We start from the raw sequence: 16,107 nt of genomic DNA, 5'->3' as shown, positions 1-16,107 counted from the left end.
CCAGCCAAAGTCACTTCTCCAAAGGCATGGAAAATTGAGAATTTTCTGACACTTAGGGAAAAACATAGCAACTGTAAACACAATTTGCTTTTAGCTCTTTGCATTGTCTTGTAATAATCTCACATAACTGTTTAAAATGGGCAGCACAGGGGTATTATTGCTTATTTTAAATAACATAAGCAGGTACCCGAATCAGTTCAGCAATACAGCCATTTCAGTTCTCTGGTATATCCGTCAAGCAGTAAAGTACTTTAGATCCATGTCTAAATCCCAAATTGCTGGACATGACCCTTTTGTTTGGGCTGTAACTGAGAGAACCAAATGGGTAACAAAACCGGTGATGCAAAGCAGAATCCTGCTCCCTGCCCTCTCTCATCTCCACCCCATCACATACACCTGCATAACTCCTGGAACAAGTCTTTCTTTCCCAAGAGAAGAAGAATTATCAGAGATTAAGAAGCAAGGGACTTGGAGATTTCATATCCCAGGAGAACTACAACACAGTGACTCCCCAAAGTGGCTATGGCTGCACAGACCCTGGCTGGGATGAGGCTCGGCTCTGTCCCAGCCAGATTAGCTACACAGCAGCTGTTTGCAGTAGTTGGGAAAGCAGCTGTGAGTCAGTCCTTCACTGGAATTGGTACTTGAGAGGGGAAAGCTGGAAAATAACTGGAGAGGATCCAGGGGTGAATGGGCAGGGAAAGCCCGTTCTCCTTCCAGCAGAGGCGTTGTGGCAGGACAGTCTAGCTCTGCAGAGCTGGCAGGCAAACAGCCTGTGCCATGGGGAAAGGTACATTAATGAGCAAACATTACCAAAAAATATTGTATCCTATCTCCTAGATCCTCTATGTGTACCTCAAATTGACGTCTACTTCATTAACACATTGGCACATCAAGTGAGGGGAATGGGCTGGAGGAAAGGGGAGCTGGAAGGTTTTCCTGTGCTGTTGTTGAGGGATGGCTTTTTTTTAACAGGTCTGAGCTAAAAGTACGAAGAGGACATTGCTGCAAGGAAAATAATAAAATGGAAATAAAACTGGTTGGAAGCTGCCAGAACAGCACCCAGCTCAGAGGTATTTCTCACCCGAAAGTAAAAGATTTGGTTGGTTGAATCTAGGGATTTACTGGTCTTTTTCTTGGTATTAGATATCGATTCCTATGGGTCCACATTGTCACAATGTGGAAAAGACAGGTCTGTTGGAGAATAAATCTTTTTGTGTACATGCTTGTGATGGATCTTATATGAAAGGAAATCCTTCAGACTGGGAATATGAAAATCCCACATGTTACATGGATGCTAATCATATGGTATTTACATCTACATTTTTGTTCCACAAGGGAGCCTCTGCCAAGCATACCATTGGCACTTACAAAGATGAAAGACAGTTTCCACGTAGCTGAAGGTTTAACCATATACTTGACAAAGATGCTCAGTGCCATTATTCCAGCTATTCATAGGTACATAAGCACAGATGCTCAAATAGCATATCACATGAGGTTTTTACCTAAACACTGGCCTTCTAACAGCCAGTAGCCTTCAGTGCAGGAACAGGTATAGCCCCCCTCAGTATTTATGCAGATCTGGGTGGGGTTACATTGATGAGAATCTGAAGCGCATTCATCCACATCTGCAACACAGAAATACAGTAAGAACATGTTAGAAATGGCAACAGCAAAAGACTGTGCACACTGTAAAAGGGCTTGCACTCACAATGTGTACACTGGCTCCATGTGAGGAACGAAAGTGTGGTGGAGCAGAAAGAATGACCATGACCTGAAGTAAAACTCATAGTAATAAATATCTGAGAGAGGTGAGAACTTAGAGTGCTCACCAAATCTCTCCCTATTGCAGATGACTCAGTGTTTCTCAGAGCTCCTCAAGAGAGGGATCACATTACCTTGAGCTTTTTATTACTTCCACACCGAACTTTGTCACTGAACTGAGATTTCCATGCTACATGGCAGTGTTCAGCCCTAGGGAAAGGCTACTAAAAGGGCTATATAACCGCACTGTAGAGATAGAGATGAATGGGAATTCGAGATATGTACAAACGCAACTCAGACATATAAAAACAATTATTTCCTGCCCTTACCAGTGCAGATTATCTCATTGTAATTTTTCTGACAGAAGGTTCAACCAAAATCAACCTTCACCTGAGAAAAAAAAAAAGCTCACTTCCTTGGAATCAATTTCCTGACAATAAAACTCTTTTTAATTTTCTTTTAACCATCTTTAATATTTGTAACTTATTTGGGTTTTATTACAATGCCTCAGGGTGGTTTGTTGTGGGCTTTTGGGTTTTTTTCTTTCCTTTTCTTTTTTCTTTTGCAGAGGAGGTGAATAGCATTCCTACATTTATATAAGCCAGGACCCTGGAACCTAACTGATTAAAAATGCCTTTCAGAGTCAGAAGTTCAATTTGAATCCCTCCTTGCTTGGTCTCTTCCCTGATGTTTCTGGCATCAGGTTTGCCTCTAGATGTCAGAAATGGAAATATCAAAAGATAAATTGTCTCATTTTTTCAGCCAACTCAGATTTCTATGTTTTCTTTATTGATACCCAAACTATTTTTTATTCCAGCATACTGTGCTCTGGCCTTTGCTGAAGTACTGTGCTGCTCCCTTGACCATCCCATCACCACACACCACCACTCCCTGCCATTCTTATTAACCCAGACTTTGCTGAATCACGACTGAAAGTATCTCACAAACGTGCTGGGCTGGAGTAGGGAGCAGAGGGCAGGAATTGCCTCTCAGTATCTGCCCTGAGGCACCTAACACAGCCAGGCAGCTCTAAGTCCCCAGCAGTCTTAAAATAGCTGAGCCAATCCACCACAGCAGCATATCTAACATGTTCAGATACATAAATAAATACATATATATCATATATACGGAGAGAGTTCTTATCTTGCCAAGATCTGTACCAGAACAATTTATGGTGAGTCAAAGCTGGTAAGATAACAAGACTGTGACAATTAGAGGTAATTAACTCTGTCAGAAATCGGTTCCCATGTATTTATTGGCCAGACGAAGCTTGACAGAACAGTGGGGGAAGTGGAAAAGGGGTAAGATAACAAGTCTAGACTATGTAGTTATATAGATACGCTGCTCAGTTCAGCTATTGCTTCTGTAATTGGGCTAAGAATTCTGGATCCTCCCTTCACACAGCATGTAACGTAATTGATAGTATTTGAACACAGATTTTATCTAACCATAAATTTAATAAAATGACATTATTTTCCCCTAAGTGAAAAACCTTTCTATTTGTCAAGTTTGCTTATTGTTTTAGGAGTTGGACCTTGGGATCTGGCCAATTCTGCTGTTTCTAACCTACCCCAAACTTAAAAAGGAGGTTTTAATTTTCCATGCTCCCTGCTTCCAATAGTATTAACAGATGAAGCATAGTGGAGACAGAATGAAGGTCAGGATCTTACCACCACATATGGTAGCAATGATGTTTGAAGACTATAGATCCTCTACTGCTCTGTGGTGTACCTTTCTTGCAGGGGTACAACATGCATCCTTCATCAAAAGTCATGGCTGGCTATGGGATCAGCTTTGTTCCTGAGCCATCTTTGTAGCAGTTGCATGAGCAGCAGTAAAATCACTCCAGAAAAGTAAAACATAGATCATCTTTCCTTTGCTATCTGCCAATCAGATTTCTCTGCTTACTCCCAGTCTTCAGCTTCTGTAGTGGTATTGGAAACATACTTCCATTAGAATGCAAAATTTTTTACAACAGGGCTACCTGAAGGGTTTCTGCTGTCCCTAGAAAACCTGATCAACCTGAAGTTCCCTATATAAAACACCTTAACTCCCCACAATTTACAGTGAACAATACTTTGCTGACTTCATTAATAAAGCTCAATGCAACCACCAGGTACAAACAGCTTTACTGGTAGTATCAAATCTTTTTGTTTGGGCCTGAGTACACACACCAAGTTCTATATTACCAGTCTCTTTCTCTTAGATTGCCCCTTACCATGATGTCCCATCAAACTCTGACAGACTCAGCCAATGCAACCAAAAATATGTTGGTACAATAGTTGGTTAACCATTAGGTATCATCCTGAAGGATATCAGAACTGGGAGACAGAGGGAAACATTGCCCAGCTCATTTACACAGTGCAGCATACAGTAAATCTGGTGTAGCTGATAGAATCAAAACTAGACATTTGACAGAGAAAGGAAAAAACCAAAAACCAGATTATTTCCACTGGGGAGAAAACTAGTTATAAAACTTAGAGAGATTGCCTATAATGGATTCACTATACTTAAGTGCCAGCATAGAAACTATATCAAAACACTCTCAGGCATTTTTGGTTGAGTGGAAAATTGCAGGTAGAAACAACCTGACAGCTAGTCAATAATATGTAAATAATTTCTTACTGTGATTGTACAGCTTATTTCTGTCCCATTTGAACACAAATCTTAGGTGTGATCATGCTCTGGTAATATCCCTTCAAAGTTCATCTGTACTGCCTTTGCCCTTGTGATGGGGGATCACACACAATGCTAGTGTAAGACTGTGATGCTAATTATACATGATACTAGAAAGTCATCAGTTTTGTATGTTCAAAGCAGATAAGACAAATTCAGGTAATAAAAAAAAAGTTAAGGAGTACTCAATACAAGGATTAGAACACATGGCAAAGCAGTCCCCGAGATGCAGTTTTCTGAAGCCTGGAAGAGTGTCTCTGATCCAGCACAGCTGGAGTTGGAGTCTTCACCATAGAAAGAAATAACACAATGAGATGTCAGCCCCAAAGTAAAGTCTAACTAGCTGGAGAGTAGAATAGTTACTAAAGCAAAGCAAGCTAGCAAGAAAACATAGAAACCTCACTGCCCCCTGTTCAGGGTGTAAATAGACTGTGATATTTGGTGATTTTAACATCAGTACCATGAAAGCATCAGGTGATGTCACCCATCACTGATGAGTTCATTATAGTGAACCTGCTTTTAGTACCTTTTATAGCCAAGATCCTTAGAAAACATTACCTGCATCCCAAGAGCAAGTCTAGATTTTGCTAACAGCTAGCTTTATGGAATACCTCTTCTGTGATTTTGGCTAGTTTACTCAGTATGTGGCTACAAGGAGAATTGCCATGAGGTCAACTAGTAGATGTGTCCTCAGTGAAAACAGACTGAAGGATCTGCTAGTGACTAAGCAGGACAAAGAACCAGCACAGTAGCAGTGACCACAGTGTATTTTATGTGGGAACTCATACATGCTCTTCATCTTCCACCTCCCTGCTTCCTATCTGAAAAATGAGGATAACAGAATCATAGAATCATAGAATAGTTAGGGTTGGAAAGGACCTCAAGATCATCTAGTTCCAACCCCCCTGCCATGGGCAGGGACAGCTCAAACTAAACCATATCACCCAAGGCTCTATCCAACCTGGTCTTGAACACTGCCAGGGGTGGAGCATTTACAGCCTCCTTGGGCAACCCATTCCAGTGCCTCACCACCCTTACAGTAAAGAATTTCTTCCTTATATCCAATCTAAACTTCCCCTGTTTAAGTTTCAACCCGTTACCCCTTGTCCTATCACTACAGTCCCTAATGAAGAGTCAATACAGGCATTCTCTATAGCCCCCTCTTCAGATACTGGAAGGCTGCTATGAGGTCTCCACGCAGCCTTCTCTTCTCCAGGCTGAACAGCCCCAACTTTCTCAGCCTGTCTTCATATGGGAGGTGCTCCAGTCCCCTGATCATCCTCGTGGCCCTCCTCTAGACTTGTTCCAATAGTTACATGTGCTTTTTATGTTGAGGACACCAGAACTGCACACAATATTCCAAGTGAGGTCTCACAAGAGCAGAGTAGAGGGGTAGATCACCTCCTTTGACCTGCTGGTCATGCTCCCCTTGATGCAGCCCAGAATACGGTTGGCTTTCTGGGCTGTAAGCTCACACTGAAGCTGGCTCATGTTCATTTTCTCATCGACCAACACCCCCAAGTCCTTCTCCTCAGGACTGCTCTGAATCTCTTCTCTGCCCAACCTGTAGCTGTGCCTGGGATTGCTCCCACCCAGGTGTAGGACCTTGCACTTGGCATGGTTAAACTTCATGAGGTTGGCATCAGCCCACCTCACAAGCGTGTCAAGGTCCCTCTGGATGGCATTCCTTCCCTCCAGCATATCAGCCGAACCACACAGCTTGGTGTCATTGGCAAACTTGCTGAAGGCTCACTCAATCCCACTGTCCATGTCACTGACAAAGATGTTGAACAAGACCGGTCCCAACACCGATCCCTGAGGGACACCACTCATTACTGGTCTCCAGCTGGACATTGAGCCGTTGACCACAACTCTTTGCATGCAGCCATCCAACCAGTTCTCTGTTTGTAGTCAAGCCTACCTCACTGTTTAGCATCTGAAACTATTCATGGCAGGGCCTGTCCTCTTCTATATACACAGAGTTCACAATTAGTCCATTTTTATTTGAAGCCTTCCAATCCTCATACAAATCAAACTGTACTACAAAACCCTGCAATGTTCCATTTGCTGGTAAATATCAGTGTCCCTGGATTTTAACAAGGAAATTCAAGGCTGAAGAATTAAAGGACTAGCCTGAAATCACTCAACAATACAGAAGCAAGAACGGGTCACAGCTATTTCTGTCTTGTAGTCTTTCCTGTAGCTCCTATTATATGATCACTTAAAAATGTGTCTTTTTCAGGAGTTTTGTGCAGCCTCTACACTGGCTATTGAGATCTAAATTAAAGATTAACAATCATTCTGAAAGCATTATGTTCTACTAGGAGACCTCAGCGACATCAAAGGCTCCTTCAGCTAAACTCTATGCTACTCCCAATGCTAATGGTTTACCCTAATGGTGCATCAAATCTTAGTTTCCCGAGGTTACTGAACAGAAAGAGAATTATTGACACTATCAGTGGCAAATTGAAATGCTATCTAGCTACGACACTTACCTCTATAGACAGAACTGGGACTGTTGCTGTGAAATTACATATGAAACTAAGAGAATGTTTAAGGTCATCATATCTAATCATTTTGCGTGAGTCCAAATTTTCCCAAGTGACACTGAGTGACTCCTTAGAGGTTCCTGACTTTGAAAGTGCTGCTGTTCAGCACTTAAACCACACTAGAGAACCAAGGCAGGGCAGGATGGATCACTGTTCAAAATTTCTCTTGTCAAAGAGTCCATGGCCAGTACTGGCCCTGGATATCTTGGCTCTCAATTATGCTGTGTGCTGTCAAATCAGTAGTCATCTACATTCGGTCATCCATCCTTACAGTTGCTGTGTTCACATTACTGCTCCCACAGCTTTCCAAGGGCAGAAGTTCAGGCAGAAGTCCAGTCTGAAATTAAAATCTTACCTGAAGTGGGAACAATTCTCTTTGTTACTTCTCAAAGGAATGCTGAGAGCAACCACACAGCCCATCAAGACCTCTGCTCTCTGCCTCCTAAGAAATGCCACCTAGAATAAATGCAGAGCCTCATGTTTGAAATAATGAGTTTTAAAGATCGTTGGCTTACTGGCTGAATGAGAGAATAGGTAGGTGGTATATCCATATACATCTGTCAGGAAGCCCTTGCTGCAAGAGCCTGAGCCTGAATACACCAAAATTAACCACATCCCTCTCTTAGTTCAGTGCATCTGCCTTAAAAATTTATGGCTGTGGTGGTTTGGTGTAGCAACCCTGGGGTGTGATCTGTTTACTTGACATTTCGATAGAGGTGAGGTGGCTGGGGCAATGAGGTTTCATCTGGGGATTGGAAGGGTGGAGAAAGTGGGATTTTTATGTTTCTGGCTGACTGGCTGCCTTTTGTAGGATGTGATGTGCTGATGCGTTGTTTTTATTGGTAAAGATTGTATTTTTAATGGATGGCAGCATGCCTGGTGACTGGATAGATATCATTTACAATGTCAAAACAAATAAATGAACTAATTGTTTCTAGCATGCAAATTACTGGCTCTGTAAAAGCTAGTAGTAATCTTCATGGACTCTTTAGAATTTAGCCACATCATGAAACAATGAATGAAATTTTAAATTCATTTAATGAATTACTTAATTTAATTTATTAATTTATTTAATTAATTTATTTAATTTATAATAATAATTGAAAAAAATTAAGAGCCATGCATACATAAAAATGGGGGAGCATGTTAATATAGTTGGAAAGAAAACCTAGATGCCAAACTGCAGCACAACAGCATGCCTCACCAGGGAGGCTAATTCCTACCAGAAGACTTAGTGATAATTTACACTGACTCAAGTCCACAAAGACAGCAGAACTGAGGTCACTCTCATCTGTATCAATAGCATTGCAAGAAAACACAGCATAAAAAGAAAAATAATCCACTGAATCAAGACCAGACATGTTCAATAATGCTCAAAAGAAAGAGGCTAAAATGAGGAGACCAGAAATCTCAGGAGAGAATCATAAATGTGGAACCATGCTGTGTCTACAGGATCCTGAGGATCTTGTTTTAGTCTCCTTTTTTCCACATTTGTCATAAAATGCAGAGGATCACAAGCTGGTAGAGGCAAGAAGTGAAAAGCGAACACAACTCTTATATGAAAGCAATTTTCTAAGCATGGTGGGTGCATTTGAAAGTGCATTTCAAGGCAGACAAATGCAAGGTCTGATATCAAAAGTAAAAAATGTTGGTCATTAAAATAACTCTGGAGACATTAAATATAATCACTTGAACATAGACTTTTCCTGACACAGCATTGCTGAAAGGACAAACATAAATGTGAGAACATCGAGTAGGCACCAGAAGTTGTTCTTACCACTCTATATTGCATTAGTAAAACAATCACTGAAATACATTCCTGGTGTCAATGCTTCAAAAAGCAATACTGCAAAGAGATCAGAAAATCTGCAAAGAGTAATTCCAAGACACAGAAGTTTGTCTCAAAGTGACAATGCTCCATTTAATAATCTATCTAAGAAAAAGTTCAAGGTATATTTGCCTGTGATCCATAAATATCTTTACAAAAACAAAGGTTTCAGCTGGAGATGGTCACTAAAGCTAACAAAAGACAATGAGATGAAATTCAGAGTTTAGAAGACAAATTCAGACAAATTCAAAATTAAAATAAGGCACAAACTCTAACAGTACTACTGATCAAGCATCTGAAAAGCAAGTAATAAAGCCCATAGTAGATGTTCCCCTATTTTAGGGCCTTATATCTGAATGGCATTTCTTCTTTGAAATACGCTCCAGCAAAAAACTGTGTGCTTGAAACACAGTTGCTGGGCTTGGTTCTATGGCCTGTGTGTCATAAAAAATAGGGGTTATAGGGTCAAAGTGATGCCTTGAAGACATTGGAAGATGTCTCTTGGCCAGTGAAACTACTGAAAATGGGGATCGGAATTTGCAAATTTCTGCCAAATGCTTTCTCTTTTGTAAAGATATAAATGTACGTATGTGCAATTTTTCACTTTTTTGTTTGTACTTTTATCAATAGATTTGATTTTTAGTGAAAGATATTGTACCTCTAATGTTTGCTGTAACTGCAGAAATATGTGGAAAATTTAGAATATGTTGCTAATTTTGTTATGCTAGAATATGTTCAGTCATCAGCCTAAAGATGTTGGGCATGCCAACCACCTTTCTTTCAGGACACACAGAATGATTGCGTTTTCATAAAGCATGAAGCAAGATAAAGAAGAAGAATCCAAGTTTTTCTAGAATCTTCAAGAATCCAAGATCCACAGACAAAGAGCCCAGAAAGGACTAAACTGTTGGTTGAGAGAAGTGATGATTGGCAAGCTAAGTGACTTTAAGAGGTGGAAAGCCATGGAAGAAAGCCAGCAGACAAGAGGAGAAGCAGCAGAGGTGCTTAGGAACTGGAAGGAGATGGCCAGTGGAAGGCGAGTTTCAAATACTGTAAGCAAAGACACTCTTTACCTTTCTTGTGCTTAGAAAAACAGGACTTTATGCATAAACAGGACTTTATGAATTAAAGAACACAGAAGGAAACAAAGGCCTTAAGATCAGTTCAGAGACAATATCAGAGTCCTTTAGGAAGATACTTTCTTGACAAAAAGCTACTTTCAAAAGAAAACCAAAAGTTAAATAAATACAGTGATGAGTAAATACAGTGATGAGTTTCATTTTGGTATTTATGGTTATATACCACATGACAGAGTAAACACATGTGGAAAAATTAGCAAATAAGCTCCATCTTAAGGAGGTGATTCGCACCTGCCACTTCAGGAACAAGGGAGACTGTTGCCTTCTGAAGTTCATCCACTGGTGTTGAAAGCTGTGGGATATGCGACTATGCTTATTCTTTCACAAGTGTGGTCCATGCTTAGGGGTGCTGTGACCATTCCACTCCTTCCATAACAGCTCCTTTTCCTGCTGGCTGGGAAGGTGCTAACACTCCTAGAAGAGGGCTGTCATGGAAAGATGTGGAGTTATCATCTCTGAGCTAGAACCAAATTCTTGGAGACTTTGGTGATTAGAAGACAAACTTTGCTTGGACTCGGTATCCAAGGGGAAAGCCAATGTGGACAGCAGATTTCCAAGACGATATGATTTTGGCAATGTACACTGTTTCGCAGATGGGCTGTTACATTTTGTTCTTTTTGGAACATATTTAGTATGCATGACTTCCTTTCTTAAGTAATGAATTCTGATAATCATGCCACAAATTTCTGTGGGTCACAGTAGCAGGTACGGCTGCATTTCCTTCTTTGGATCAACCATTGACAAAAGTGGGTATGTTTTTGCCATCATGATTATTTGAGAGCAATTAGCGCCACAGGGTTCAACACAGTAAGGTTGAAGATTAATTTGATAGTTGTGACAGCACAAGTCTTGCAGATCAAAAGAAGTTTGCCATGGAAAGTCTTCTTCCCCTTCTGCTAGATGGTGGGGGTGATTTGGGGGCCCTACTTCTCTATTTTAACCTGACTGTATTTTAGTCCTGCTGTTGTATCTTCACAACCCCAGGAGCTCACCCCACTCGCAAGTTGCAAAGTTCTTGCAGAGAGGCTCAAGGCTGCAAGCGTTGCTCCAAAATCTGCTCAAACAGTGAAGCTCGTTCAGTCATTTATATCCCTCAAGGCTTCACTTTACAATTATACAAAGATTGGACGTCTATTTTTTATGGGAATAATTGCAGGCCAGGACTAAACATCCGAGCTCAGTAACATGGTATCAGTTCCAAGATTACTTGGAACAGAGAACTTTCTCCAAACTTCTCCCCCACTCCTTATTTGGACACTGAGAAATAATTTCCTCAGTAGTAGATTTTTACTCAGTGAAATCACATGTTTTCTCAAAACTTTTTTTTCTCAAGATAATTACATTTGATAAGAAAAGGGGAGAAATAACAATGCCACATTCCTAAAGTGCAGATTGAAGCCAAATTCAAACTACTGCTGTGTGGGGTCAGTGTTTTTTTCCAAGAACAACTGACCCTGCTGAGCTTGGACACAATCCAAGACCAACTCCCTAAACACCTGTTTAATTGCATATTTCAGTGTCTGAGGACTGGCTGTTGATTGCTGAATCCATTTTGTATCTGCATCCCTTATACATTATATTAGTGGTTGATAGCTAGATAAGGATTAAAGTGTTTTTTCACACAGATGGTCACCCTGAAAGTGGATACTAAATAGTGTGAGGCATCAGTCTGTAATCCTGCTCCTTCTGCCTGGTATGAATATTGCTCAACATGTGTCACAGGTTCTAGATCTCCTGCCAGCTATCTGAGCTGTTCCTTAGCTAGCACACTTTGGATATTACTCAAAGATAATGATAAACAACAGCTAAATTGTGAAAGGACTTTACTCTTTCAGCACAGTGCTAGTCCTGCTTTTTTGATGGAGATTTATAGGACAGCCATGCAGGTAAGTGCGCAGTAAGGGAACAAAAGGGGCAGCAGCCTCTTCCTCTTCTGCTCAGAACAGACCTGTGGATGGTTTGTACACCTGGCATCATCTGCATGACCACAGCTCCTCATTCCTACCAATTCCCATGCCTCCCTGTTGGTACAAGATCACATGTGGCTGTGGGCTGTGCAGGCTGTTCCTGGTGTCCCATGAAAGCTTTTGCACAAATGTACAGTCTGGTTGTTAATTCTGATATCAGAAAGACGACAAACTACTGATTTCAGTTAAAGGCTTTGCTTAAACATGGAAACTCCATGGACTGGAGCATAACTGTACACTCTGGATTCATGATTTGCTGTTGCACAACTTATGAAATCCATGGTCAGTGCATGTGATTTGGGAATCTCAGTTATTTCCCCACCTCACTTATATTATTCCAAGTAGCTGTGGTATAGCAGAACAAGAGTGACCCAAGTACCCTGGTGGAGTAGGGTAGAGATGTGTTAGAATCCTACTGATGACACTGAATCTGATGAATTAAAAGGTACCAAGCAGTTGCTGCTCAGCATGGTTTCATCTGCATCAACAGCAAATATGGAGAATTACTGTTGTATTACCCTTTTCTCTAGATTATTGGTTCTGTGGGGTCATATGCTACACTGAGATCTTCTGGTAGGGTGGTGAGAGCAGCCAGTGAGCACTGAGAATACTCCCAGACGCTGGGAGGTTATGTAAGCCACACTTTCTATTGCAGTGTAAATTAAAAAGATGTGCAATCAGAGCCAGGAAATGCACACTAAGAAATTAAAACATACTTCTAGCAAAAGGTCCTTACAGCCCTCCCTCTGCTTCATGATATGAAACAGTCTCTAGAGAAGTCTCTAGAGAAGGTATATAAAATTTCACAGTAGAAACTATTAAAAGTAGAACTATTAACATTGAAAACATGATTTTTCTATGGCTGAATTGTATATTTTCTTTGCAATTCTATGGGCTACGTTAAAAAGACTCTGTAAGAAGTAATATATTAAAATATTGCCATTTAAATCACTATTTATAAAGCTTTTAAACATGTCTGTGAAATCCTATTGGCTTCTTCTCCAGCAAATTCTTTTAAAGTCTTTTCTGTTAGGGTACAGAGCATGAGGGAAGTAAAAGAAGAGAACTGCTATTCCCACTTTCGCTCCCCAGGGAGCTTTGAGAAATCACTAGCACAAATAGTCCAGCCAGCTGGTTTAGCCAATTGGTGGTCAGTTTACATTTCCTCTAATAAGTGAACTTCTTGACCGTACATTTTAACTGAGTCATTAAGAGCTCCTTTTCCAAGTGTTTTGGCAGGCTAACAAGGTCTGAGACTCTGAATAGACCACAATAACTAGTAAAGAGAAGAACAGCACTACTTTTAATGCAACAGAAGAAATCAATCCAAGTGGATCCAGAAATTAAAGCCACAATGAAAATAAAGGGATGCAAATATCCACCTGCAGGATATAATAGAAACTTTTATTGGAAGGGCTGCTTCTTCCATTAAAATGCCACTTTGGATGTACAACATAACAAAAGCTTTAACCATTGCTCAAGCACATTGTGCAAACAAATGTGGGAGTGAAGTACTAGAGACCTGAAAATACAAGAGACATCCTAGGTGTGCCATATGTACATACCCCTAGAGAGGATTCATTGCAGATGCTCTAGTCATTGTCACAGGATACCTTGAAATCTGTAATACACATGAAAGAGAAAGGACTCCATGCACGAATATAAAAAAAGGGAACTCGATTATGGGGAACTGGAATAGCAATATGTGTTTCACCATTAATCACTCTCTCACAAAGCTTCAGCAATCATCCGCAGCATCTCATTCAGGAATATACTGAATTTCAAAGCTTGGCTAGAGCATGCAAGAAGGCTGCAGGTCAAAGGTGCTGTGGCTGTATACTGCCTCATGTCACTTGAACTGCATGAGTCAAACATACATGCAATGGAGGCTACAGTGCTTTGTCTTCCTCCAGGAATCTAAGACCTTAATCCATGAACCCAGCTGATATAGAACCAGGGAAAAGACCCTGGCAGCACCAACATGCAAGGCATGCCTGGCCAATGGGGCAGTTTTCTATTTGCTTTAGGGGTTATGTAGAGTTGACCAGTTATACAGGACTGAACACATTCATCACTGATCTGCCCGGGTGCAGCCACAAGTTCTTTACTCTGTGTGATTTAGAAGTCCTTAGGAAGGGAGAACTTCAGATCTCTGCCCATGGCTGCAATCCTTGCCAGCTGCTCTAGGAGCTGTCGTGATTGAATACGAAGACAGTGTTATGCTTGGCACTAAAAGCACTGGGGAGCTTATCAGGGGAGAGAATTGTTTTTCATATTTCATCTGAGTTTCAAATCAGTCCATGTGTCAACATACTTTAGAACAATCTCAAAAGCACCACAAAGCCAATGTAATTCTTGTATAAATGTTAGGGCCTTTTGGGCTTTTTTGTAAGCAAAGAATGGGTAGTGGACAAGAGCCAGTGGAGAAGAAAAATCTTTGAGAATTACACTCTGCAAATACTGGCTTTCAGGCTCAGACAGCTGTGTCCTCATTACTGTTAATAGCAAAGAGCTATGCATGTTGGGCAACATTCCCCTTTGAGTGTATACATAGCAAGCCATCTATTTATTTATTTCTGTGGTGGTGATCATTGGAAAATGCTTATAATTGCTGCTCAAATAACTGGCTTTAACTCAGATTTGGCGTTCACTGAGCCACATTTGCTTGCAATGTTCCAAAAATTGCCGCCGGCCAACTGGGTTGCAAATCTTCTTGAATAAATGAAAACTGTGTGGATATGGGAGGTTTATTTTATTCCAATTGGCATGTGATGTGGATGTCTACTGGCAATTCTCCTGTTCTTCTTACTCTCATTTCATGTCTCCCTGAAAAAAGAGGTGTTTAATCTCAAAGGGCTTCCCCCCCACTCTGCTTTCAACCACATTCAGTTACCTTTTATGCATAAATTAAGACAGAAACTTTCAAGATTTTTGAACTCCTGAGATAACAAGCCCTCAGAGCAGATATGCTGAGCCTTTTGGGACAGAAAGTTGTATTTTGTTTAGCCTTGAGAACTACCAGTTTTGAGCAGGACCATGGCAGGTTCAGGATGGTTATGAAACTCCCAGGCAGGACAAGGTACTTTCAGCTTCATAAAGCAAATTTCTAATACAAGTTGCCTAACTTCTGGGCAGGACATCTGGCTCCTGCCCATCAATCAATAAATTAATTGAGATAACGGCAGATCTTCTTCCCCTGTACTGATCCTGGTGTAAAACACATGTGTTGATCTGGATGGTCTTGACTGAACCTGCACTCTGTGAAACTCAAGATTCACTTCACTGCAAAGCTGGGAATAAAAATCCTTCACTTCTGATCATTGCTTCTACTTCACTATATCAGCTTCCATCCAAAGATCTTACACTACAAAATCAATGCTAACCCTCAAAATCTCTGTGACAAAGAGAATACAACTTTCATTTTATGTGAGTCTAAATAAATTAAATAAATTAAAAGATAAATTAAAGGCTAGAACCAGTGTCAGACACAGGCTCCTGCACTTTAGGGACTGAAGTCTCAGTACCATTGCACAAGGCATGTTGGAGCTGATATCTGGAAGTCATCTGGCCCAAGCCTCTGCTCGAAGCAGGGCTATTCAGTCAGATTGGTCAGGGCCTTCTCCAGCTGAGGTCTGAGCTTCTCCAAGGATACAGCCTTTAGCCACAAACTTTATGAACCTCTGTTCCAATGTTTAGAGATTAAAACTTAAACAGGGGAAGTTTAGATTGAGTATAAGGAAGAAATTCTTTACTGTGAGGGTGGTGAGGCTCTGGCACAGGTTCCCCAAGGAAGTTGTGAATGCTCTATCTCTGGCTGTGTTCAAGGCCAGGTTGGACAGAGCTTTTGGTGACATGGTTTAGTGGGAGGTGTCCCTGCCCACGGCAGGGGGGTTGGAACTGGATGATCTCAAGGCCCTTTCCAACCCTAACTGTTCTATGATTCTATGATTCTATGTTTGACCACATTCACAGTGGTAGCATTTTTCCTTATATCTAACAACAATTTCTCACATTGCAACTTTAGTTCATTCCTGTTCACATGCACTTCTGAGAAGAATCTGGCTTTTACTTCTCTGCATATTCAGACAGCTGAAGACAGAAAGCAATACAATTCCCTCACCAGCCTTACCTTCTTAAGACAGAGAAAATCTGCTTCTCTCAACCTGCTCTTGTGTGTTGTGCAC

At 40.9% G+C, this 16,107-nt stretch overlaps 1 protein-coding gene across 1 annotated transcript in view; it reads right to left on the bottom strand.

The window, feature by feature from the left end:
- FBLN5 (fibulin 5) overlaps window positions 1-16,107 on the bottom strand; it is a 47,679-nt gene that overhangs the window by 14,357 nt on the left and 17,215 nt on the right. The window contains exon 5 of the mRNA XM_031049325.2: window positions 1,506-1,628. Coding sequence (XP_030905185.2) covers window positions 1,506-1,628 — 123 coding nt within the window. The remainder of the gene's footprint in view (window positions 1-1,505; window positions 1,629-16,107) is intronic.

This window comes from Melopsittacus undulatus, chromosome 4 (assembly GCF_012275295.1).
Source record: "Melopsittacus undulatus isolate bMelUnd1 chromosome 4, bMelUnd1.mat.Z, whole genome shotgun sequence".
Classification (NCBI taxonomy): domain Eukaryota; kingdom Metazoa; phylum Chordata; class Aves; order Psittaciformes; family Psittaculidae; genus Melopsittacus; species Melopsittacus undulatus.
This window is presented reverse-complemented; position numbering and strand designations above follow the sequence as displayed.